At 40.3% G+C, this 23471-nt stretch overlaps 2 protein-coding genes across 2 annotated transcripts in view; both read right to left on the reverse strand.

Annotated features, from left to right (window-relative positions):
• LOC146636205 (Fc receptor-like protein 5) overlaps positions 1–23471 on the reverse strand; it is a 64538-nt gene that overhangs the window by 32353 nt on the left and 8714 nt on the right. The window lies entirely within an intron of this gene.
• Positions 8971–23298, reverse strand: LOC146636207 (low affinity immunoglobulin gamma Fc region receptor II-like). The gene is made up of 7 exons (XM_085349866.1): positions 23208–23298; positions 17480–17779; positions 11713–11976; positions 10196–10435; positions 9817–9921; positions 9304–9354; positions 8971–8996 (listed from the first exon to the last, which is right to left on the reverse strand). Exons 1-7 carry the CDS (start codon positions 23281–23283, stop codon positions 8971–8973), a joined length of 1062 nt encoding a protein of 353 aa, XP_085205992.1. The 5' UTR covers positions 23284–23298.

Raw genomic sequence — 23471 nt, forward strand, 5'->3', positions numbered from 1 at the left:
CATACTGAACAAAAACTAATTTTTTGAAGTCGCACAAGTAATTTGTGTGCCTTCTTATTTGATGCAGCACACCTGATTGTTCTGTAAATAGATTTAAATGGTTATATAAAAAACGCCTGAGGCCTTGGCTGCATTTTTAGGTAAATGGGATTAAATAACTTTGTTTGCAAAACTTGTGCATAATTTTTTTAGAAATGTAAAATTTCTATTTGCATTTCAAGTTATGAAAATGATTCGTTAAACATGTTTGTGGGTTTTACAGTAAAAAATAGAACTTTTTTCTACTCGGATTTTGAAATTTTTGTCTGGATTTAGATCAACTGTGCTAATATAGTATACCAAAATAAATAAAACAAACCTCAAATTTCAGATATTTGAGGTTGTGTGGAAAACAATGATACCAAACGAAGCAAGATAAACAGTTTTTAAAGGTGAAATATAGAAGTAAAATCAAAAGTAGTCAAAAATAGCCAATTATACCAGGACCCCAGAGGGTTAAGTCCTGTGTTTCTTTCTGTCATTTGTCATGTCGCACCCTCATAATTCTGTGTGTTTCTTTCCTGTTCCAAGCCAATTCCTACAAATAACTCATACTTTGTTCTTCTTACTACAACATCCTTATCAATCAGTATTAATCAAACAATAGATGTAATAGATGTGATGTACTCACAGAATAGGCCCAGCTCACAGAGCAAAGTGGCTCCCATCCTCACATCCAGCAGTGACACGTCTGAAAACTTCTACAACTTTCTGCAAAGAGAGAGAGTGAAGCAGCACACGAGACACTAAAAACTGTGAAGGAAACAAAGAGACTTTTTTTAACTTCTTCTCTCAGCTTCCTTCCTTTTACACAGAAATAGCAACTTAACAAGATCTGACCACAGCATGCTGTGACATCTTTATACTCTCCTGCTGCTGCAGAAACATCAGGTACTTTCTTTATGAAAAGGCCTGTAATACAAAAACTAAACTGAAAAAAATAGACATGCAGTAAGATTTATTATACAAATATCAGCGTGACTGAGCAGCTAAAAATGCAAAATAAGATCACAATTTCAGGATAACTTTTAAATGTGAAGTGTTTAGGTTATGTTACGTACAGAACTTTATAAACAACCAAGAAAACACATTCATACAATATTAAGGTTTTCTTAACTGACAAAGCTGAGCTTGACTCATTTAAAGTATTTCATTACACTAATGCAACTCAGAAATGGTGTCCTTAAGCAGAAGTGGGCATGAAGCAAGAGGAAGTCCTGCCCTCTCTCTCGGGTTATACGTGCTGCTGTTTTCATGGTGATGTAAGCTGTGTCAGTGACCACACAGTGGGCTGGTTCCTGGGAAATGTGAGTAATGTTTTTAAAATCAAAACTGAAATGTAAAATAAAACACTGTCAGACTCTTTTATAAACTGTTTCCACTGAGAACTATTAAAGCAAATCCAAAATGTACACCTGTTTGAGCTGACCACATACAAAACACTGTCAGTCTGATGTTTGGAAAGCAGAGCAAAGCTGCAAACAGAGCCACCGTGTGAATGCTATATTTGTGTTTCTTGTTTGGTTTCCTGATGCACATATTTTTGTATGTATTTTATATACATATATATATATATATAACAGAGCACACCCATTTAGTACAAACAGCATAACTCATGGGCAGTGGGTTGATAGGTTTGTAGCTTGAACCTATTCGCTGGAACGTTGAAGGCAATATAATTACACAGCAAGCAAGACACAAAGTAGGCAAAGTTCTTCATGTTTCTCGTGCACGGGAGAGAACCGGACAAACGCCGTTCCTTCGCTTGACCCCAGTTGCTCTCGTCTGTTCCCTCGTAACACTGCTCTTTTATTGAGGTTACATGAATATGCATAGGTTCATTAACATATGACGTCTACATACACACAAAGCGTACCTTGCCTGTGTGTGTGTGTGTGTGTGTGTGTGTGTGTGTGTGTGTGTGTGTGTGTGTGTGATTTGTGTGAGGTCAAGATGTGACCCTGTGAAGACTCCCCAAAGCTGGTGCCAGGAGTCTAGCGGGTCCATCTGAACAAAAGGCTCTTATACTTAAAGAGATATACGTGTGTTTGCTAAACCATATATCAACAAGAGAAGATACGACCTCTCCTAGGAGGTGTGTGATCTATGCCAGAACACTCTGTAGAGGAATGAACGCACTCCCCTCTTCATGCTACACAGAGCTGTTACAGACCTCCTAGGATGAGACATTCTTTCAATCTACAAATGATTATATACTTCTAAGCATATATGGTTAAATATTTCTAAGCATAAATGACAATCAACAATACAAAACCTAACAGGTGTTTCCCCTTTTCTGCCAAGAGACAGAAGCTCAGGATCAAATAACATCTCAGTTTCAGAAGAAATACCACAGAGTGGGGTTTATGCAGCACTTTTCTAGTTTTAATGACTATTAAACACTAATAGTACAAGCCACATTTATAAAACATTTTATTTTGTACACTTTAAATACTTTAAAAACCTCACATCCACAACCAGTTTTAAACACTGGATATGGTTTCTCGTCCACTAAAGAATCAAGAGGCTGCTTCTCCAAAAGCTGGTGACTGTCCTGGAGCCATGCAGGCAAATAAAACTATTTTTTTTAACTTATTCTTACTGTTTCTTCAAAAAGTTCTATAGTTGACAGTTATTGTGTAGATTAATAATTACTTTCTTGAACTACTACAGGTTTGGGCCTGAGCTTCTTGGAGGTGAGACATATGTCTCATGTTCAGTGGTTTTACCTGTCTTCTGCCACCCACATCACACCATGGAGGTCTGCAACGATCAAACTACATGGTGAAATTTAAGGCTACATCCACACAAGCCCGGATAGATTTGAAAACGGCATTTTCGTCTGAAAACCCTCCGCGTCCATTTTATCTTTTTCAGTCATTTTCACAGAGTTGTGCGTCCACATTGAATCAGCCGAAAACGCTAACGTTCCAGTACTGTGCATGCATGAAACGCAAGAAGATTCGACCTGCCTCATTTCTGTCTGCTGCTTATTTACTTTCCGGCTCTTTGAAACATCGCAGCAAAATGTCGAGGAAAAGCACCGAGTTTTTTAAATGGACTAAGAAGGAGGTGGAGTTGTTGCTGCGAGTAAGAATTGAAGGATTAGGAACAAAAGCTATCTGAACCATCTACAAACCAATATTAATCTTTAATAGGGCTGTCAAAATTGAGAGCAAACAAAACAACTGCTGTATAATGCCTTCCGCTATCTCAGTTTAATTGGTCACTTGACTGCATCACATGACTAAAATGTGTCATTGTTTTCAAAAAGTTTCCATTTTTGCTGTCCACACTGCGACGCGAAAGCACCGTCTTCAAATGTATGCATTTACAAAACGTTGCTTTTTTCCTTCACTGTTGACGGGAGGCCAAAACGGAGAGAAAAAGATGCGCTTTCAAACGAAAACGTATTAGTGTGGACGTACCCTAAGACTGCCTTCACAAAGGACCCATCCCAACCATGTAGCTATTAGAGTTGGATGTCTGGGACTCTCCTCAGCTCTTTCTGGGACAGTGGCGCGGCTGCCCCTCTGTTGGTCTTCCTTGGTCTCTTGTGTTCTGGGGGCCTCTGGATGTCTGGAGTTTTGATCTCCTCCATACCTGCTTCATGCCCTGGAGGATGGGGCTGTGGCCCCCCCACACCCTCTAGCAGATCATTACATGAAGGAACCTTTTAAAAAACAAAAAACAAGCGTGTCCATGCTCACAGGTGTACACACGGGTGATCACACCCACAAACTACACCCTTTTTGGCTCCTACCTCAAAGCACACTGTGTTCTGTTGATCTTATGTGCTGCACAATAATGTTTAATATTTAGTATTTACTGTCATATTCCCATATATCATTGTGATGTTGTTTATTCTATTACTCTTGTTCTCTTCTGCTTGTTTTCTTTTTTCTTTCTCAGCAGGTGACCCAGGTGATTGATATATGCATTTTTTTTCTTTTTTTCTTCTTTTTTTTCTTTTTCTGCTCATTCTGTTGGTTTTTGTTTTTTGCCCTTCTCCCCCGTCCCTCTTCTCAGCTGTTTCTCTTTCCCTCTTTCTTTCTTCCCTTCTTTCCCCCAGTCAAGTCTGTCCCGTATTCAGTAAGTGAAAATAAAAAAAACAATAAAAGGTGAATCAAATGGACCATTACGGCAAGGCTGGGATGGTCAATTTGGTAAAGTAAATCCGTTGGGCATCTTTCTTTGCCTTTAGACAACAATTCTGATGGCAAAAGAGCCAAACGGGACAGGCAAAAAAAAAAAAAAAGAGTTGGATGTCTCGAGACTCCACTTTTACATGGTCTTGGTCTCGATGGACTTTGGTCTTGTTTTGGTCTCACTGTCTCGGTCTTGCTGTCTCAGATCGACATAGTGGTCGGGAGATTTGGAGTCAACAGTATCCATGACACACAACGTAACATACAATAATGTGTCATGCGTAAAAGCATTAGCTCTAAGAGCCGTGCTTAGAGAGTGCTTTGTAGTGAATCAGAGTCGACTTCCATTGAGCGAGAGCCGGCTCCTCACTTAATTTCCTTTCGCTGCTCAGCTCTCACACAGTGGCTCAGCTATGCTCCAATCCCTCCATATTGTGGCCAGTCACATATGAGGATATAGGATAATATCAGTATGTGAAAAACAGAGAGGGTGAGAGACGCGACAGTCAAGTAGAGCATGGGTCTGTCCTCTTCTGAGTGAGACAGTGGACAGCAGTGAGGAGGGCTGTGCGAGTGCATTGCAAAAACACATAAATATGCCCGACACCCGTAAACGAAGCAGCAGCTGGCTGCGGTTTAAAGACTTTTATGTCTTGGTCTTGTCTCGACTTTGTCTTGGTCTTGACTCGGTTTGTGACCCTCTGGTCTTGGTATTGTCTTGGTCTTGGTTTAGGCAGTCTTGACTAGAGAGCGAGAAGAGGTTTGGCCCAGCCTTGAGGCCCTGCTGCAGGAACAGTGTAAAGATGCCACCACAAAGGAGCCAACAAAGACAAAGAGCCTCCTCCTCTGTCTTCAGACTCTGATTCAGATGAGGAAGCCCAGTGTAAAAGGGCCCTGAGTTTGTACAGAGCAGAAACCGCCATCAGCGAGACAGACTGCCCGCTGCAGTGGTGGGCCAGTTGAGCAGGGACCCACCCACAGCTGTCTGTCCTGGAAACGCTCTCAAAAACACATACATTTCAAAACAGAGCTGTCCGGTCACAGTGTGGACACTCCAAAACGCAGACTTTCTAAATCGATGATGCATTTTAGTCATGTGATGCAGTCATGTGACCAATTAAACAAAGATAGCGGAGTGCTTTATACAGCAGTTGTTTTGATTGCTTTCAATTTTGACAGTGCTGTTAAAGATTAATATCAGTTTATTCATGCTCCGGATAGCTTTTCTTCAAATTCTTTAATCCCCAGGACTGGAACATAAGCGTTTTCGTCTGTTTCAATGTGGACGCACAACTCTGTGAAAACAACTGAAAATGCTAGTGTGGACGTGGAGCGTTTTCAGATGACAACGCCGTTTTCAAATCTATCAGGGCTAGTGTGGACGTAGCCTTAGAGACTCTGCTGATCGTCTGTCCCGCGATGATGCATTCTCTCACTAAGCTTGGTTTAGCTTGTCTGCAGGCTTTATTAAATGGAAAACTTCCACAACACTGCCTTATTCTTTTAAGAAGGAAAAACTGCATTTATGCTGAAATTTTTAGTGTTATTATTTAAAGACAATACCATTTGAAAATGTACTTAAAGTACTTAAAATAGCACTTTATTTTTAAGTCTGCCCAATTTTGGCCAGGGATATTATCTTTGTTTCTCTGTTTTGAATTGAAACGCAGTTTCAATGCTTTTCTTCCATAAGTTAAACGAGCTTTAGTTTACAATATTCATGTCCATGTCTATTATTTGATTCTGTTGCCCACTAAAACCCTGTTTGAATAAAAAAAAATTTTGCATTTTGTGTATATTGAATGAACCACAAATATAGTGAACTAGTAGTGAAGTCTAAACATAAGATACAATAATTATTTTTTAATGAAAACTGAAGTTGAAGAGCCTCGGCACCATCTTGTATTTTAGATGTGTAATTTTAGAGCAAGTCAGCAGGAAAGCAGAATTCCTAAGTATTGAAGACATAATTGGGTGGGAAATTCTTGTACTGTATAAACCAACACTAATAACAGGGTTCTGTTATACTACAGATGATGAAATTTAGCTAGTTATATGCTGACCATTTCACAGCACTAAAGGAGGAATATGGAATTAAATTACAATTTTCTTTCCTTTTTCTAAACTTAACAATGTAGTTTTGAATGAATCACTAAGTGAAGTGCAAAATCTAAGGTCCAAATGGGATTCTGAAACAATTTATTGCAGTTTCAGGTCGAGCTGTACACAGAACTATGTACAGCTGGACTCTCCCTGGCCTGCTCAACAGTCAGGTCAGGCCACAGTTCTTTATTGTCCATATATTCAGACGATCATTATGAAGGCATCTGCAAGTGAGAATGATAGATGTGCAGTGACATTTAAAGTACGTGGACTGAAGGCTGATTTGTCTTAAGAAGGGTGGCAGAAAGATGATTGGACAAGACCAGTGATGTCACAATCAGCTTGACAATGTGGGTGTGTGTGATTATAGAGCTTCCTCATTGAATTTACACATAACCTTTATTTAATTTTTATCTCAACTGACAAAGCTGAGCTTTACTAATGTAAGTTATTGCATTACACTAATGCACGGTGACACAAATCTTTCCATTCAGGTGAAATTGTGCTTTGGTCACAGATTCAGCCACAGGAAGTGAATGAGCTAAAACAAATAGAAATAGAGTCCTCAAACAAAAATGAAGTCCTGCCCCCTCTCTCTGTTTGTCTCTCTTTCTTGACAAGTAGCTGCTGCATTATTGCAGAATGAGTGGGGGGGGGGGGGGGGGGGGGGGTTTGTTGTTGTTGTTTTTTTTTAATAAACCACACAGTGAGCCTCTTCCAAAGGGGGAAATATTTCAGAAATCTAACTTGAACTGATGTTAAAACGGGACAGTCTTCAAACACTGTATGAATATTGTAAGCACATTTGTGTTTCTTGTTAGGTTTCCTGATGCACATATTTTTTATAGATGTTAAACTGCAGCCTAACAAAGCAAAAGAGATGTAACTAAGTGATACTACACTTGATAGCTTGTCCTCATATTGGTGTTTAAGACATTTTATTATTAAAGTTTCCTGATTTTCCTTATTTTATTATACACTTCGCAGGGATAAGAAGAAGAAGATATACGAGAAAAGGTAGAAATACGATGAAGAAGCCTGCTTTGCTGTTTGGTCCCAGTAAAGTGATTCTTTACATTACTGCCATCTTGTGTCCCACAGTCGGTTACTGTCATTGAAACCTCCACTTCTTTTCATGCTCATAGGATAGCTCTCTCTCTCTCTCTCTCTTTTAATGGGCGTGCCCCTCTCACACACTGTTTAAGCTTTTTGATTCATAGTTTTTAAAATCAAATATTTAAAAAAAACAATGATGAAAGAAATAGAATATGAAGTATTTAAAATGAGCTCAAATGTAAATATATGAAGCAGTAATGTTGATGTGTGTGTAGTGAAAGTATTCCTTCTGTGAAAGGACTGCTGCTATCTACCCAAACAAATGTGGCTGGAGTTTGTTTTAGAACTTAGATTTTATGCTATTTATGCCTTTTTTGCTGCTCTTTTTAAAATGTATTCTTTTTAAACTGTATTGTGTTACGGGTTCAAATATTGAGGGTGAGCACAAAAAACAACAATTGGTCCAGGAGAGTCAGTCAAACAATGATTTTAATGAACACACGCATGGGGAGAGGAACACTGCACGCAGACAGCATCGATCTCCGCCCAATAATACACAAGCAGTTGTTTTTATAACATCAGGGTATCATTTATGACACCGCCTCAAGCGTCAAAGCAGATACAGTACATGCATAAGTTTCAAAACCACAAATGTTCTGTTGACGACTTTTGACACATTTAAAAGGACATCTTCTCCGTCTCGAGGCCAGGTGCTTCCTATTAATCTTCTAACTCTCGCTTATCTCCTGGAACAAACTGTCCCTTAGGCAGACACAATTTTGCAGTCACAAGCTTTTGCAAACTATTATTTGAATACTTACCTAAACATGAGTATAACTACTGTTTGTGTGTGTGTGTGTGTGTGTGTGTGTGTGTGTCTCGACCTCAAAATGCACTCGGCCTCACCCCGCCCGTTGACGCTTCTGACCTTTTACCAGACAGAAGCTCTCTGTGATAGGTGTAATAATCTTAACTAAGAACATGTGTAATCTATTGAATAAATGCTTTGATGAAATGATAATTAATGTAATGATAATGATGGTTATGAATAGTAGCAGTAAAATATTTCCCTGATCTCCACAATTGCTTATTGCACTGCAGTGGCTGGTGAGAAACAGTATTTCGTTTCAGGCTGGGTAACACTATACGAAATGACAGTAAACTTCTTGAGTCTTGAGTCTAGTGGGATATTTTCATAGTATTTGAGTACTTCTTTTCCTGAAGGAATGGTTTAAAAAATTCCTCCACCACTTGCTATTAACAGCTAATCATAAATGATGTGATAATCAGTGCGCCCCAGGGTGGCTGTGGCTACAATGTAGCTTGCCATCACCAGTGTGTGAATGTGTGTGTGAATGGGTGGATGACTGATATGTAAAGCGCTTTGGGGTCCTTAGGGACTAGTAAAGCGCTATATAAATACAGGCCACAGGCCATAATGGTAGCTACTTTACTGATAATTCTTATGAATTGTTATCAATATAGAAAGGTGAAGATGTCCATGCAGAGTGAACTCAGACAGAAAATATGTGTTTAATCTGGTCAAATTGATCTTGAAAATGACTGAACATCCAGCCTGTAGAGCTGTCCACAGAACAGCTCAGGATCATGCTGCTCTCTGGACCTACATCACATGGGTCACCCAGTTTCCTAAAGAGCAAAGCACAAATAAATTAAAGATAAATTTACAATTTCAAATATCTTCAGCTTAAATGAGCAGAATTGCAATAATGAGCACATTAGGTGAATGCTCTCTTTCAGGGCGTTAATGAACAACACTGAACATCTGTATAATATACTCTCAGTCTGAAACAGCTGTGCACTACATTAAAATTGTGGGTGTAATCAATTTCTGCCCAAACTAAAATAATAATGTTAGTATTGATTTTAATGATAATCACTGTTATTTTATAACCACACATTTTCCACTAACTATACATTAAAGTTGACACTGTACCGTTTTCAGTATTTCCAGAGCCTCTGATTGTCTCATAGACACAACGATCACCTACAAGTCAGAGAAAATGAGTCACCACATGTCTGTGATACTAATGTGAACACAAGTATTCTTGTCAGTAACATTTATATTAAAATACAATGAGATAAGCTTTGTTGTCAGTGTAAGCACAAACATACCCTGAAATTGGAAAATTTGTTATTACTTATAAATGCTGTACATGATTAAATGTTGTTATTGTCTTAGTTTTGTTTAATTCAACAGTGTTAAAGCTGCAGCAGAGAAAAGCATCAGGATATTTTAAACTAGATGAAAAACTAACCATGAAGAAGAGAGGAGTAGACTTGTTGATTTTCATCCTGACTCACCCTCTGCTCATCGGCAGAACCTTTATTAACAATTTAAAATGAAAATATTGCATTTACATGGTTATGTATTATACATTTTTGCAAACGGTTTCCAGTTTAGGAACGTTGCCCATTCAAACACTTTAAAGAGTGAAAAGAGCCTCACCTTTCTTTCTGTAGAGGTTTTTGAACAGGAACAGGAGGAAAATAAATATGACTCCAAAAATGAGTCCAGTGATCATCAGAACAAGAAATGAAGAACTGGATACAGCTACTGCAAATAAGGAAAATGAACTGTTAACTTCAATAAACTGAACTGAACTTGCTGTTTAAATTCTCAGGGATTTATATCTGCTATCACTCTCAAACCAGGGAATTGTATACATGTTAGGCATTTGTGTTAACCACAGTATTGTTGAAAAAAAAATACATGCCTGTTTTAAGATCATATTATAGTGCAGTAGACAAGGTATCTACTGTAAATGTTTTTTGGATAAGCCACCTACAGTAGGTCATGAAAAATAAAGTGTTTTGATCCTGCTCACCTTTAACTGACATCCAACTCTGTGCTGACTCTCTTCCCGAGTACTGACACTTGTAGAAACCTTCATCAGACTTTGACACTGCAGAGATCTTCAGCTCCCCTCGGGTATCATTTTGAATAATTTCGTCATTGTGATAAAAAATCACATTGGAAAGTATTTTCTCTCTTGAACTGCAGCTCAGACTCACAGACGTTTCTTCAGTCACAGGATGAACAGGACTCACCAGGATAGGATCATAATCTGCAAAACAGGCAAATCACATTAGTTCTGGTCACACTTTTAGGGATGGAAAGAGCCTTAACAACAACAACAACAAACTGAATTGCACAAAGTTAGAGTTTTTAAAACCCTCCTGTCGTGTTTACCTCTCGTCCCTTACTTTAGTGTTTTTCGGTCCGTTTTAACTGCTCTTAAATTAGCACAAAAGACATTTTTGAAAACCAAACTCAGTTCCTGTGGATCTTTCAGTGGATCTTTTAGTGGTCATTCGCTGGGCCATTCAGGGGGTCATTCAGTGAGTGAGCGAGTGAGTGGATTCCCATTCATTTCCTATGGTGGTCATTTTTGATGGGGAACACCACAGGTTTAACAAGGTTGATTAAAACACTCAAAATTCAATGAGAGAGGTGATCATTACTTTTTTATGTTCTCAGCTTTAGTCACTGATCACTTTATGGTCTCTGTGTTGTCTGTGTTTCTGTCTTTCAGTATTCCCATACCTTCCTCTCTCCTCCTTGTGTTAAATTAGTCTTCTTTCTCCATCTAATTGTCTTCTTTCCTTTTTTTTAGTTACAGTTTGATCTTGTTTATCTTGTCTAGTTTTATTTCCTGTCCTTATTCTCAGGAATTTCTTGATTGTTTTCAGTTGTGTCTGGTTCCCTGCTTGTTTCATTTCCCCTCACTATCTCTTGTATATAGTTTTTTATTTTTATCTTTTCTTGTTTCGTCCGTGGAGGTGTGTGTTACCTAGGTCTGTTTTCCGTGTACTTCATGAGTGCTCCACATTATTTCTGATATTTGGATTGCATCATTTCTTTATTTACTTCGGATTTTGAATGTTGGAAATCCCAAGAATAATCAGCATTTTTTTTTATGAAAAATCACTGTGTTATCCACATGTTTCCTGTGTCCTGCCTGTGAGTCTGCAATATAAATTTAGTGTACCAGATTTTTTAACTTTGGGGTTTTCTGTAGGAAGGAGTCTAGGCAGAGAAGTGCAGACTTCCTTCCCCTGGCCACTCTTCTATGGGCTCACTGTTGTTGTACAGGGACTGAATACGCTGTGACAACAGGCAGGGTACCCCAAGAGATGTGATCAAATGCATTCTCTAAATCCATCAAGCAAAATTGCCCCTGACAACATAGCTCCTAGGATCACTGGAATCCACAAACCCCTCCACTGTGATAAAGTGGAGATTCACAGAGGGGAAATTTCTGAACCATTGAGGAAAATATTTAGGTCTTCTTTGCCACATACAATGACTTACACCAGGTTATTGGGGTAATCATTTACATACCGTGTACAGTGATGTTGACTGCATTGCTGAAGTCTCCTGATTCAGATTCACACCAGTACACTGCAGTATCTGACTTTGATGTGTTGATGTTGTATGTAGATCCAGTCATTCTGCTCCAGTTAGAAGAGTTCAGTTGGCCATTATCAGAAAACTTCCTCACTCTCCACTTGGCAGAGTTTCCCTCACAGGTCAGTGAGACAGAGTCAGAGGTGAAGTGTTGCACTCTGTCAGGACTCACTGTGAGAGACGCTGCTGAATGAACATCTGAAAACAACATGCAGCGAAGAGTCAAAGCTCAGAGATGTTAAATATTATTTTAATTTATCTGGTATATTTTTTTTACTATGTGCTAATAAGTTATAAGTTAACAAGATGTTCGTTTTGGTCAACCTAAAAATTGTACCCTGGATAAGAATGGCAGCATTGTTATGTGTACAAATAAATAAATCTCAAACAACACTATTCAAAACCTTAAGCCATGCCTCATTTCTTAATAGTTTGTAAGGAAAACGGGAAATGGAAACATGCAAACATAAATGAATGTATCATATATAAGACAAGGATTGTGTGTATAAATAAAGTAAAACTTTGGTATTACCACCTTTATTTTTTAACATAAGCTGAACTCTCGTAGGCAAAATGTCTTGTAATTTATTTAACTAGTCCTCCGGAATAGTACTTAAAGAAGTTAAAATGATGCCAAACAGACTACCAGTGTCGTAAAAGAATATCTGGATTGAAAAACACACAGCGGTCTCTGTTGGGAACCCTATCAAATTGTTTATTGTATGAAGAATAAACAAGTGCATCTCCATTATTATCTAACATGCATATATGTATATACACACACCAACACACACACAGGTACGCACGTGGACACAAATACATGTATACATATACACATGCATACATCATCCAATGAGATAAAACACCAGAATAGCTAAAACAGAATAAAAGTGGTGTCAAAGAGATCCGAAAGCCTTTGAAAATAGATAGGTCGTCAAACTTGATTTGAAAATTACAAAAAAAATTACAAGGAAGAGGATTTTATAAAAGAGGGAAGACTGTTGCAGAGTCTCGGAGTGGCGATGGAGGAAGCCCTGTCACCTCTGGATTTTAACTGGGAGCGTGGAACCAGTAAAAGCATCTGACTGGAGGAACACAGAGTTCGAGTGGGTAGGTGCAGGCTAAGGAGATCTGAAATGTAAGCTGGAGCCAAGCCATGGAGGGCTTTAAAAACAAATAATAAAACCTTGAAATCAATTTGGTATATAACTGGCAGCCAATGTAAAGCTGTGAGTATCGGAGTAATACTGTCTCTCTTTCTGGTGTCCGTCAGGAGCCTTGCGGTCGCATTTTGAACAAGTTGCAGGCGGAACAGGCTTGATTGACAGACGCGTAAATAAAGAGAGTTACACTATTCACGATGTGATGAAATGAAGGCATGGATAATGGTTTCCAGATCTTTAGATGACAAGATAGTTTTGAGTTTAGAAATGCTCCTGAGCTGGAAGAAACTGCCACAAACAACTGTAGAATCAAAAATGAAAACAAGATTTTTAACATGGGGATGTAGATTAGCTGATCGTGGGCCCAAGTCATTTCTTATGAGACTAACAGAGTCTTGTTTGCCAAAAATTCTAATGTCACTTTTGTCATGGTTTAGTTTGAGAAAGTTCAAAGACATCCAGCAATTTATGTCACTAAGACAATCTGAAACTTTCTGCAATGTGCTATCAATGCCTGGTTTTAAAGAGAGATGTGTATCATCTGCATTAGAGTGATAGGAAATTTGGTGTTTCTGAAAAATAGAGCCTAATGGGAGCATGTATAGGGAGAATAAGACAGGGCCCAGAATAGAGCCCTGAGGCATTCCACAAGCAAGTGTAAGCAGGGCAAGAGTATTTCTTTCCCTGCATCACGGAGTATGCTCTGCTCTCTAAGGAAGAGGCAAACCATTTTAGAGCACAACCTTGAATATCAACGCATGTCTTCAAACAGTTTAATAGGATTGTGTGGTCAACCATGTCAAATTCTGCACTCAGGCCTAGAAGAATTAAAACTGTACTTTTTCTAGAGTCACCAGCATATCATTGAACACCTTCAGTAGAGCAGACTCTGTGCTATGGAAGGCTCAGAAACTAGACTGATATTTATCCAGAATACTATGTGTATCTAAGAATGAGGACAATTGATGGGGGGACAACTTGTCATGGTCCTGGGTCATTATGACCCAGCGTTCTCAATTTTCTTGTGTTTTTGCATTATGTTTATTTCATTTGTTATTTTAAGAATTTATTCTGTGGTGCACATTTCATGTTAAACAAGTTTGTGAATTTTCCATTAAGACTCATCATAAAAACTAAAATAATAAATATATTATCACTACTCGTTTGTTAGATTTTGGACTGTTTGTTATTTATGGCCTGTATGTCTCATTAATCTGAGCTTAAATGCCTTAAATTCTAAAAAAACCCTGAATTTCTGGATGATTCTGAATGAAAGAAATAATCAGACGAAACATACTGTACTATTTATCACCGTCTACTTTGGGTTAAACACACCAAGGACATTTTTTGAAACCGTTTAAAATTTTTATACAGTCACATAAAGTAACATTTGTTATGTTTCCAGTCAAAAGTGACCGGGAATATTTCATTTGTGTACATCTGACCCTTGTCTGACTAGTTTCTGCATCCCAGAAACTGCTGGTAAATTCATTTCTGGATCTATACACATCACCCATATATGCTTTGGTTTCTTTCTGGGTTACCTCCTTCCAATTCTTTTTGTAAATCTGTTTCCCCTCCAAGTTGGTCATGTTTACCACTGGGTTTGATGGACCCAGTCCAGAATAGTTCAAAGCAGGATTTGATGTCATCAATACAGGACACAATAAATTTTGTTGGTGCTCTGGTCATCCTGATGACATTTTCAGCTGAAAACTAACTTAATTCTCAGGTGGGGATAAGTTCCCATTCTTTTACTTGAATCTGACAGCAAACTCTTCATCACTGGATTCCTCCCGATCAGTCATTTCTTGGTCTGGATTGCACAGATTATGTTCCCTGCCGTCTTCAGCTTCTGACACTTCCTTATCTAATCCATCCTCACTGTCAATTTCCTGGCCACATTTGTCCTCACTAATGTGGTGATCAAGTAGCCTCACATAGGGTATATCAACCTGCCATGATGTTGCCAAACAGTGACCTTTGAGTAAGACCTCAAAAAAGCATTATACATCAAAGCTACAAGAACAGTTCAGTGCTGTTGAAACAATGTTGCAGCTGTCTGTGAGAAATGCCAACACAGGAGTTGTTTCCATGGAAGAGAGGCTCTAGTGGACAGCAATTACCAAAGTGGCTACCAGAGAACCCAAGGTGCTTGTACAGTGGGGCAAAAAAGTATTTAGTCAGCCACCGATTGTGCAAGTTCCCCCACTTAAAATGATGACAGAGGTCAGTAATTTGCACCAGAGGTACACTTCAACTGTGAGAGACAGAATGTTAAAAAAAAAATCCATGAATTCACATGGTAGGATTTGTAAAGAATTTATTCGTAAATTAGGGTGGAAAATAAGTATTTGGTTACCTCAAACAAGGAAAATCTCTGGCTCTCACAGACCTGTAACGTCCTCTGTAAGAAGCTTTTCTGTCCCCCACTCGTTACCTGTATGAATGGCACCTGTTTTGTCATGGTCCCCGTGCCTGCTCGGCTGGCCCTGTGTGGCTACATGTTATGTTTTGTCTATTCTCTCTCTCCTCTCTCTCTGCTCGCTGCCTGGGCGGAGCTCATTGTGAGCTCCCGGCCTCCACCACCTGTAGGCAATCACCTGTGGCTCCTCACCTTGTTTGCTCCCGCTACTTGAGGCAGTGACTGAGAGCACCTCGCCGCTGGACTATTGAGTAACGCTCGTCAGTGCTACTTTAGCCTCGGCCAGTTTTGAGCTCTGTCCGTGAAAGTTCCGTGCTAACTCTTGTTCTCTGTATGCAGATTTCTCGTGCTTGGTTTGGGGACTCTGGACGCTTTTCCCGACCCCTCTCTGCACCCCTGGGAACCCTGGCCCCCTTCTCCTTCACCTGTATATAGTGCACCTGGAGTGTGTAAATAAACCTGTTTTTCTGAGATTTCAGTCTGCGCCGAGTCCTCCCTGCTCCTCCGTGACATGTTTGAACTCATCATCTGTATAAAAGACACCTGTCCACAGCCTCAAACAGCCAGACTCCCAACTCTGCCATGGCCAAGACCAAAGAGCTTTCGAAGGACATCAGGAAAAGTATTGTAGACCTGCACCAGACTGGGAAGAGAGAATCTACAATAGGCAAGCAGCTTGGTGTGAAAAAATCAACTGTGGGAGCAATCATCAGAAAATGGAAGACATACAAGACCACTGATAATCTCCCTCGATCTGGGGCTCCACGCAAGATCTCATCCCGTGGGGTCAAAATGATCATGAGAACGGTGAGCAAAGATCCCAGAACCACACGGGGGGACCTGGTGAATGACCTGCAGAGAGCTGGGACCAAAGTAACAAAGGTCACCATCAGTAACACACTACAACGGCAGGGAATCAAATCCCGCAGTGCCAGACGTGTTCCGCTGCTGAAGCCAGTGCATGTCCAGGCCCGTCTGAAGTTTGCCAGAGAGCACATGGATGATACAGCAGAGGATTGGGAGAATGTCATGTGGTCAGATGAAACCAAAGTAGAACTTTTTGGTATAAACCCAACTCGTCGTGTTTGGAGGAAGAAGAATACGGAGTTGCATCCCAAGAACACCATACCTACTGTGAAGCATGGGGGTGGAAACATCATGCTATGGGGCTGTTTTTCTTCCAAGGGGACAGGACGACTGATCCGTGTTAAGGACAGAATGAATGGGGCCATGTATCGTGAGATTTTGAGCCAAAACCTCCTTCCATCAGTGAGAACTTTGAAGATGAAACGAGGCTGGGTCTTCCAACATGACAATGACCCAAAACACACCGCCCGGGCAACAAAGGAGTGGCTCCGTAAGAAGCATTTGAAAGTCCTGGAGTGGCCTAGCCAGTCTCCAGACCTCAACCCCATAGAAAATCTGTGGCGGGAGTTGAAAGTCCGTGTTGCTCGGCGACAGCCCCAAAACATCACTGCTCTCGAGAAGATCTGCATGGAGGAATGGGCCAAAATACCAGCTACTGTGTGTGCAAACCTGGTAAAGACCTATAGTAAACGTTTGACCTCTGTTATTGCCAACAAAGGTTATGTTACAAAGTATTGAGTTGTATTTTTGTTATTGACCAAATACTTATTTTCCACCCTGATTTACGAATAAATTCTTTACAAATCCTACCATGTGGATTCATGGATTTTTTTTTTTCACATTCTGTCTCTCACAGTTGAAGTGTACCTCTGGTGCAAATTACTGACCTCTGTCATCATTTTAGGTGGGGGAACTTGCACAATCGGTGGCTGACTAAATACTTTTTTGCCCCACTGTATGTGTGTGTATATATGCGCATGTATGCGTGTGTCTGTCCAACTTTTAAATCTGTGAATTTGACCAGAATGCAACATGAGAGTTAAAAATGACAAAAAAGTCTGACTGAAAATGAGGAGTGGCTCATAACTTTTGCACATTGCTGTATATTAATTTTCTCTTTTTTACTATCACTGTAATTGATGAAGGAAAGAGTTACAAAACAAGGAACAAATAAATTCAGTCTGGCTTGATCATAGTCAGAAATGACATAACTTCAGCTCATTGGAATAAACAGAAACAAACTGACCTGCAGACCAGACAAACTTTGGTTGACTGTGATCAGTGTGATACTCTGGGTCTCCTCTTCCAGCTCTGCACACATATCCTGCTGTGTGTGTCTGTCCATGAATGATGTAGGAGTCCTGTGCAGTCCCACTGCCATCAGGTAGCAGCTCATAACTGGAGGATTTCTCTGATAGATCAGGAACAGCTTTATACCAGTAGAAGCTCCATCCTGCAGACGGATGTTCAACCTCACAGTTCAGAGTTACTGAGGCTCTAGGACTCAGCCATGATGGAGACACAGTGAGGACAGGACGGGGTTTATCTGCTTGAAAGACATTTCCCATTATGAAAACACATTACAGTGTGAATATGATATAGTTTATTTTTTTCTTAGTCCATTTAACTATCACACTTTTGTCAGTTCATAAATTATTCTTTTCCTGTGATCTGGATGATGCTTCTCTCAGACATACTGATCATAACAACAGATTTACCAGAAAACACAAGACTTCTTATTAATGTAAAGTTCAGATGCCAGACCTCACAGGAGGAGATGCACATAAGCTGACAAATTGAAAATCTCATAAATCACATCATCAATAAAACAAACTTAATCATCAGGTTTTTGCATCTCCACACACACACGCGCACACACATACATTCTTTGCATTCTGATTTTCTTCCCATATAAATGAGCTCAGATTCTGCTTAGAGTAATATTTAGTATCAGACCAAATTGGTCGGTCAGTCTGTAATAAACTGGCTCTTTTTAGGGTGTATTATCATCTTAAGATGCAAGCCTCCTGCTTGAGCTGTCTGGAGGTGATTGGGGGTGCTGAGGATGGTAGTAATAACCAAAGTAACACAGGAACAATATTTTTGATGTTTTTCTTCATCATTTATGTGTTTTGTGTTAAACACTTAAAGTCATAGTGAAACAGACAGTGTGTTTCTGTGTGTTTTATTTATTTTGTATGAGATGATAAGGCAGGATGACTTTTATTCTTTTTTGAGCAAAATCATAATTGTTTTCATAGTTACAGGGCGTTTGAAATTACAAATGGCTAGTTTATTTATTTCAATATTGTACTACGTGAGGGAGCAGCATATCAGCATTGCTCTCCGATACCCCCCGTATCCCTCCCTAAAACTCCTCTTAAAAACACAGCAACAAATATCAATACCTCACAAAATGGAACATGGGATGTGGGAGCACACAGAGGCCAGCAGGTGGATGAGAGAAAGGGGAGGCTAGAGGAGAAACCCGAGGCGGCCACCGGTACGAGTGTCAGGTGAACTGAACTTTAGTTCAGTTCTTACCTTGTGGGAGCGCATGAATAATAATGAATAATCATAACGAGACAGGGGAAGCTAGACTGAATAGAATGAACGTAAAAATATGGGACCTTCACAGTAAAACAAGAAACATGATGAGGGAGTGGAAGAGAGGCAGACGAGATGGAGCGAGGGAACATGAAGGAGAGTACAGACACGATGGGCTGGGGAAACATGAATAAACACGATGGAATAAAAGACGAGGGGCAACAAGGCACAAGAACTCACAATTAAATAAACACTGACACACAGCGGGAGACTGACTATGGAATGTAGCAATTGTCAGCCACTTCCTCTACATGGATGACATCAAGCTGTATGCCAAGAGTGATTCATTGATCTACACCAACAGGATATACAGCAACAACATTGGAATGCCATTCGGACTGGAGAAGTGTAGTTGGATGATAACAAAGAGAGGGAAGGTAGTCAGAACTGTGGGGATCGCATCAAAAGCTACAAGCACCTGGGAATCCCACAGGCAAAACAGAACCATGAAGAGGCATCTAGGAAAGTTGCAACCACCAAGTACCTGCAGTGCGTCAGGCAAGTCCTGTGGAATCAGCTGAACGATAAGAACATAATCCGGGCTGTCATCATCTAAGCCCTGCCTGTGATCAGGTAACCTGCCAGGATAATAAGCTGGCCAAAGGCCCCTGCACGGTATGTACCACTGGCAGATAGAAGAAGTGGCTGACTTCCAGAAATCCTACCAGTGGCTGGACAAAGCCGGAATGAAAGACAGCACGGAAGCACTAACCATAGCAGTACAAGAACAAGCTCTGGGCACAAGAGCCATAGAGGCTGGGCTCTATCACACCAGGCAAGACTGCAGGTGCAGGCTGTGTAAAAATGCCCCTGAGACAATCCAGCACATAACAGCACGGTGCAAGATGGTAGCAGGCGGGGCATACATGGAACGCCACAACCACTTGGCCGGCATAGTATACAGAAACATCTGTGCAGAGTATGGCCTGGAAGTCCCGAGGTCAAAATTGCAGACGACCACTAGGGTGGTCGAGAATGACTGAGCTAAGATCTTCCAAATACAGAGGAAAAAATAGTGAACCAACCGGACACAGTAGTGATAGAGAAGCAGAGGTAGATGGCCATAGTGATAGATGTATTGATACCAAAAGGCAACAGGAAGAAGGAACACGAGAAGCTGGAGAAATACAAAGAAGAGCTGGAGAAGATGTGGAGGGTGAAGGTAACAGTGGTCCCCGAGGTATTCGGACCATTCGGTGCACTGACCCCCAAGCTAGGCGAGTGGCTCCAGCAGATCCCGAGAACAACATCAGAGATCTCTGTCCAGAAGAGCGCAGTCCTAGGAACAGCTAAGATACTGCGCAGGACCCTCAAGCTCCCAGGCCTCTGGTAGAGGACCCGAGCTTGAAGGATGGACTGCCCACAGAGGCGAGTGGGGAAATTTTTTTTTTTTTTTACACATTTTAGCTCTTCGGAAAAAAGTAAGTAAATTGCAGTGGGTTTTAAAATGCTTGTTTCACATAAGAAATATGTTCAAAATTCATACAAAATAAACCCTGTAGACCATTTGCAGACGTCATCAAGTCACTATTTCTCTTTCTAGGATGCCCGATAATCCAATAATCCAATAATCCAGCTGAACAAAGACAACATTAAATCACTTCTTGTAGCTCTATCAGTAACCAAAACAAATAATCAAAGAGAAGCATAAATACTGCAATCTAAAAATAATGAATAATGCCTACTTTTTTTTTTTTGCAGAACTAGTGTAATCTCAATAGTCTCCTGTTACAGCTAAATGGTAAAATGGCCTGTGTTTATATAGCGCTTTATTAGTCCCTAAGGACCCCAAAGCGCTTTACATATCCAGTCATCCACCCATTCACACACACATTCACACACTGTCTGCAGCTGTCTGGAGGTAGTGAAGTTTGTGGTAATAACAACCATAACATTATTTTAGCTTCCCTTACTCAATTTTCTTCCATCTGCAGCTCTCAATATTCTCACTGAAGCTCCAAATATTATTCTTCATCTTTACGTTTTTGTTTTCATCTCTTCTGATGATCCAGTTCAGGGTCACAAGATATTGGACCCTATGCCAGACAGTGGTGCAGTACCCTGTGGGAGGAACTTGGAGAACCCGGAGACAATCCATGCAGAAGCAGGGAGAGCATTCAAACTCCACATAAAAAGATCTCGGCCAGATGGTGGATTTGAAACCAGTGCTAACCACTGAGCCACCATGGAGCTTGTATTTGTCATGGTGAATTAAACAGTGGACTTTTTTCTGTACTGTAAGAGATTGCAGTATTTGCATAAGATGCTAGGCCAAGATGACCTTGTTTTTTTTAATAGAAATTGTAGATTTGTGGTTATTTGTTGAAGGAGTTGAAAAATAATACATCTCCGATCCTATTTATTTCTGTCATTATTGTCCTCAGATGATGGAGCAGCAGGTCAGCATTGGCGTCTCTATACCAGCTGAAGGTTCATGACACAAAGTGGTGACAAACTGTCTACAATGAGGCTACTATCAGCTGCAGCTCTTTGTCTGACTAACAATGTAACATCAGGGCTCTCAAAATTTCAAAATCCCTGGTAGCCCTTCGGGCAGGGACTCTTCAGTTTTTGGTAGCCCAAAATAAATGTAAGTAGCCCGAATAAAAAAAGAGAGCAATTTTTTGATTGATGTTTTGTTTCCTGTTTTGTTTCCTTTACAATATTATACATTAAAGTGTAATATTGTAAAGGAAACAAAACATTAATCAAAAAAATGTTGAAAAACAAATTACAACATTGTATAAAAATTACAATCATCAACTCAAATACTTGGTTCTAATTGAACAGAAATTTCTATGAACTTGTAAGAACTGTAGGACATGAATCAGTCTGTGTCAGATCCTGACTTTGAAATTTCCGCTGAAGTCACGGGTAAGAGACAAGTGGAACCAAGATCGAGGCCATTTGCTTTTTGAAGTTTGCAAAGACTGCTAAATTTTGCCAGTGGTAGTTCACTCTTTGCAACATAGTACGCTGTTCTAAACAGATTTTTCAGGTTTATTTTTAGTATGTTATTTGCAATTGGTGTTTGTTCTGGGAAAGATATTGCAGACTGAGCAATAATGCATTTCTTGCATTTCTCATGGGTTCTAATGGGGGCCTTTCTTAAAATGACTGGTCCCAGTAACAAAGGCGCTTGTCGACTCAGAAATCGAGAGAAAACCAACAACACACCCGGCAGAACATTATGTTATTTACACGGGTGCACATAAGTGGTCCGCATGTGCGCATTCCCTGTCAAAATAAAAGACGCGCACCAGATAAGAAGTTGCAACGCGCGTTTGCGTCCATATAAAAAGCACTGTTTTTGTCCGCTAGAGTGGGATTTTCACGGCACATTCCGCACCACATCTCTGTGCGTTCATCATTTGTTTGAAGCCAGCTCACCTCCTGCAACCACTTTTCTGAGAATACGCGCTTCTTTTGTGGTTCGGACTCCTTCTGACATTTCTTTGGAGGTGGAGGAACACCAAAGTAATTGCTTAAAGGAGCTTCTTCGACATCTTTAAGAGTTCTAAACAAATGTCTGTCCTCCTCCAGAAAATCTTATGTATGCAAACACGCGTTGCAACTTCATATCTTGTGCGCGTTTTTTATTTTGACAGCGAATGCGCACCTGCGGACCACTTATGTGCAGCCCTGGTTATTTAGCTCGTCATATTGCAGCCACAGAAATTCTTTTGTCCATGAAACCATAAAGCTGCACTTTCTTTTTGCCTAATAGTCTGATTTGTCATAACTTTTCCGTTTTGTGGTAAGCTTTTCTTTGGCTGTCACTTCTTCACCCTGACCTGTCTTATTTGGCTCAGCAGAACTAAAATATATATCCTGCTGCTTTTACATACACACACATAACGGTCAGCGATTCTCTGCTCAATCAACCTCTCATATGTTTAAGCTTGCTGCGGGAGATTTCACTTGTCATGTTTGCATAGTAAGCTAACGATTAATAAAACGATGTCAGAGGAATTGGTGCACAAATTATCATCACTCACCAATCAGTGCTGTCGCTCTCTATACACAGTTCGCGCGATTGCAAAGTGAAAGCAAAAAACAAGCGCAAATTCAAACGCGATTTCAATATGTCACATATTGACAGTGGCTCACCGATGCCAATGACATAATTACCCAGCTACATTTCTGAAAGAATGCAAAAGCATTGGCATATATTTTTCCTTCCTACAATAGCCCGACGGGCAGGGCAGAGATAGATTTTGGTAGCCCGACTGGAAAAATCGCTAGCCCCGGGACGTCGGGCTAGCGATTTTGCGAGCCCTGAACATGCTTTGTAGACCATTGAATTCATCCTGTTCTGACCATTATGACATTTGTCAAATGGAGATCACACAACAAACATGACTTACTTGATGCTGACAATGTGAAGGCTTCACTCCACTCTGTTGAAGAATACGAGTCATCTCTGCGTCGACTCTTACACATGTAGTCTCCACTGCTGGACTCAGAAACTCTGAATGTCACATCATTATTGTGTGTCCACTGTGTGGGTGTCCTGGGTCGTCTCCATCCATACTCCCACTCAGTGGTTTCACCTCCTTCCTGCACCTCACATGTCAGAGTGATCGTCTCACCTCTGAATATCTGAGGCCAGTTGGGTTGTTGTTTTACAA

The sequence above is a fragment of the Diplotaxodon limnothrissa genome, linkage group LG3 (genome assembly GCF_057381915.1).
Source record: "Diplotaxodon limnothrissa isolate DT_005_m linkage group LG3, D_limnothrissa_male_GT1.1, whole genome shotgun sequence".
NCBI classification, from domain to species: domain Eukaryota; kingdom Metazoa; phylum Chordata; class Actinopteri; order Cichliformes; family Cichlidae; genus Diplotaxodon; species Diplotaxodon limnothrissa.

Excerpts from the sequence above, each read along its gene's own strand:
- LOC146636207 (XM_085349866.1), bottom strand. The coding sequence starts at position 23,283 with ATGTGTAAGAGTCGACGCAGAGATGACTCGTATTCTTCAACAGAGTGG. Across the intron at positions 17,780-23,207 it reads CTTCACATTGTCAGCATCAA|ATAAACCCCGTCCTGTCCTC; the intron begins GTAAGTCATGTT and ends TCTTTCAAGCAG. Across the intron at positions 10,436-11,712 it reads AGTCAACATCACTGTACACG|ATTATGATCCTATCCTGGTG; the intron begins GTATGTAAATGA and ends CCTGTTTTGCAG.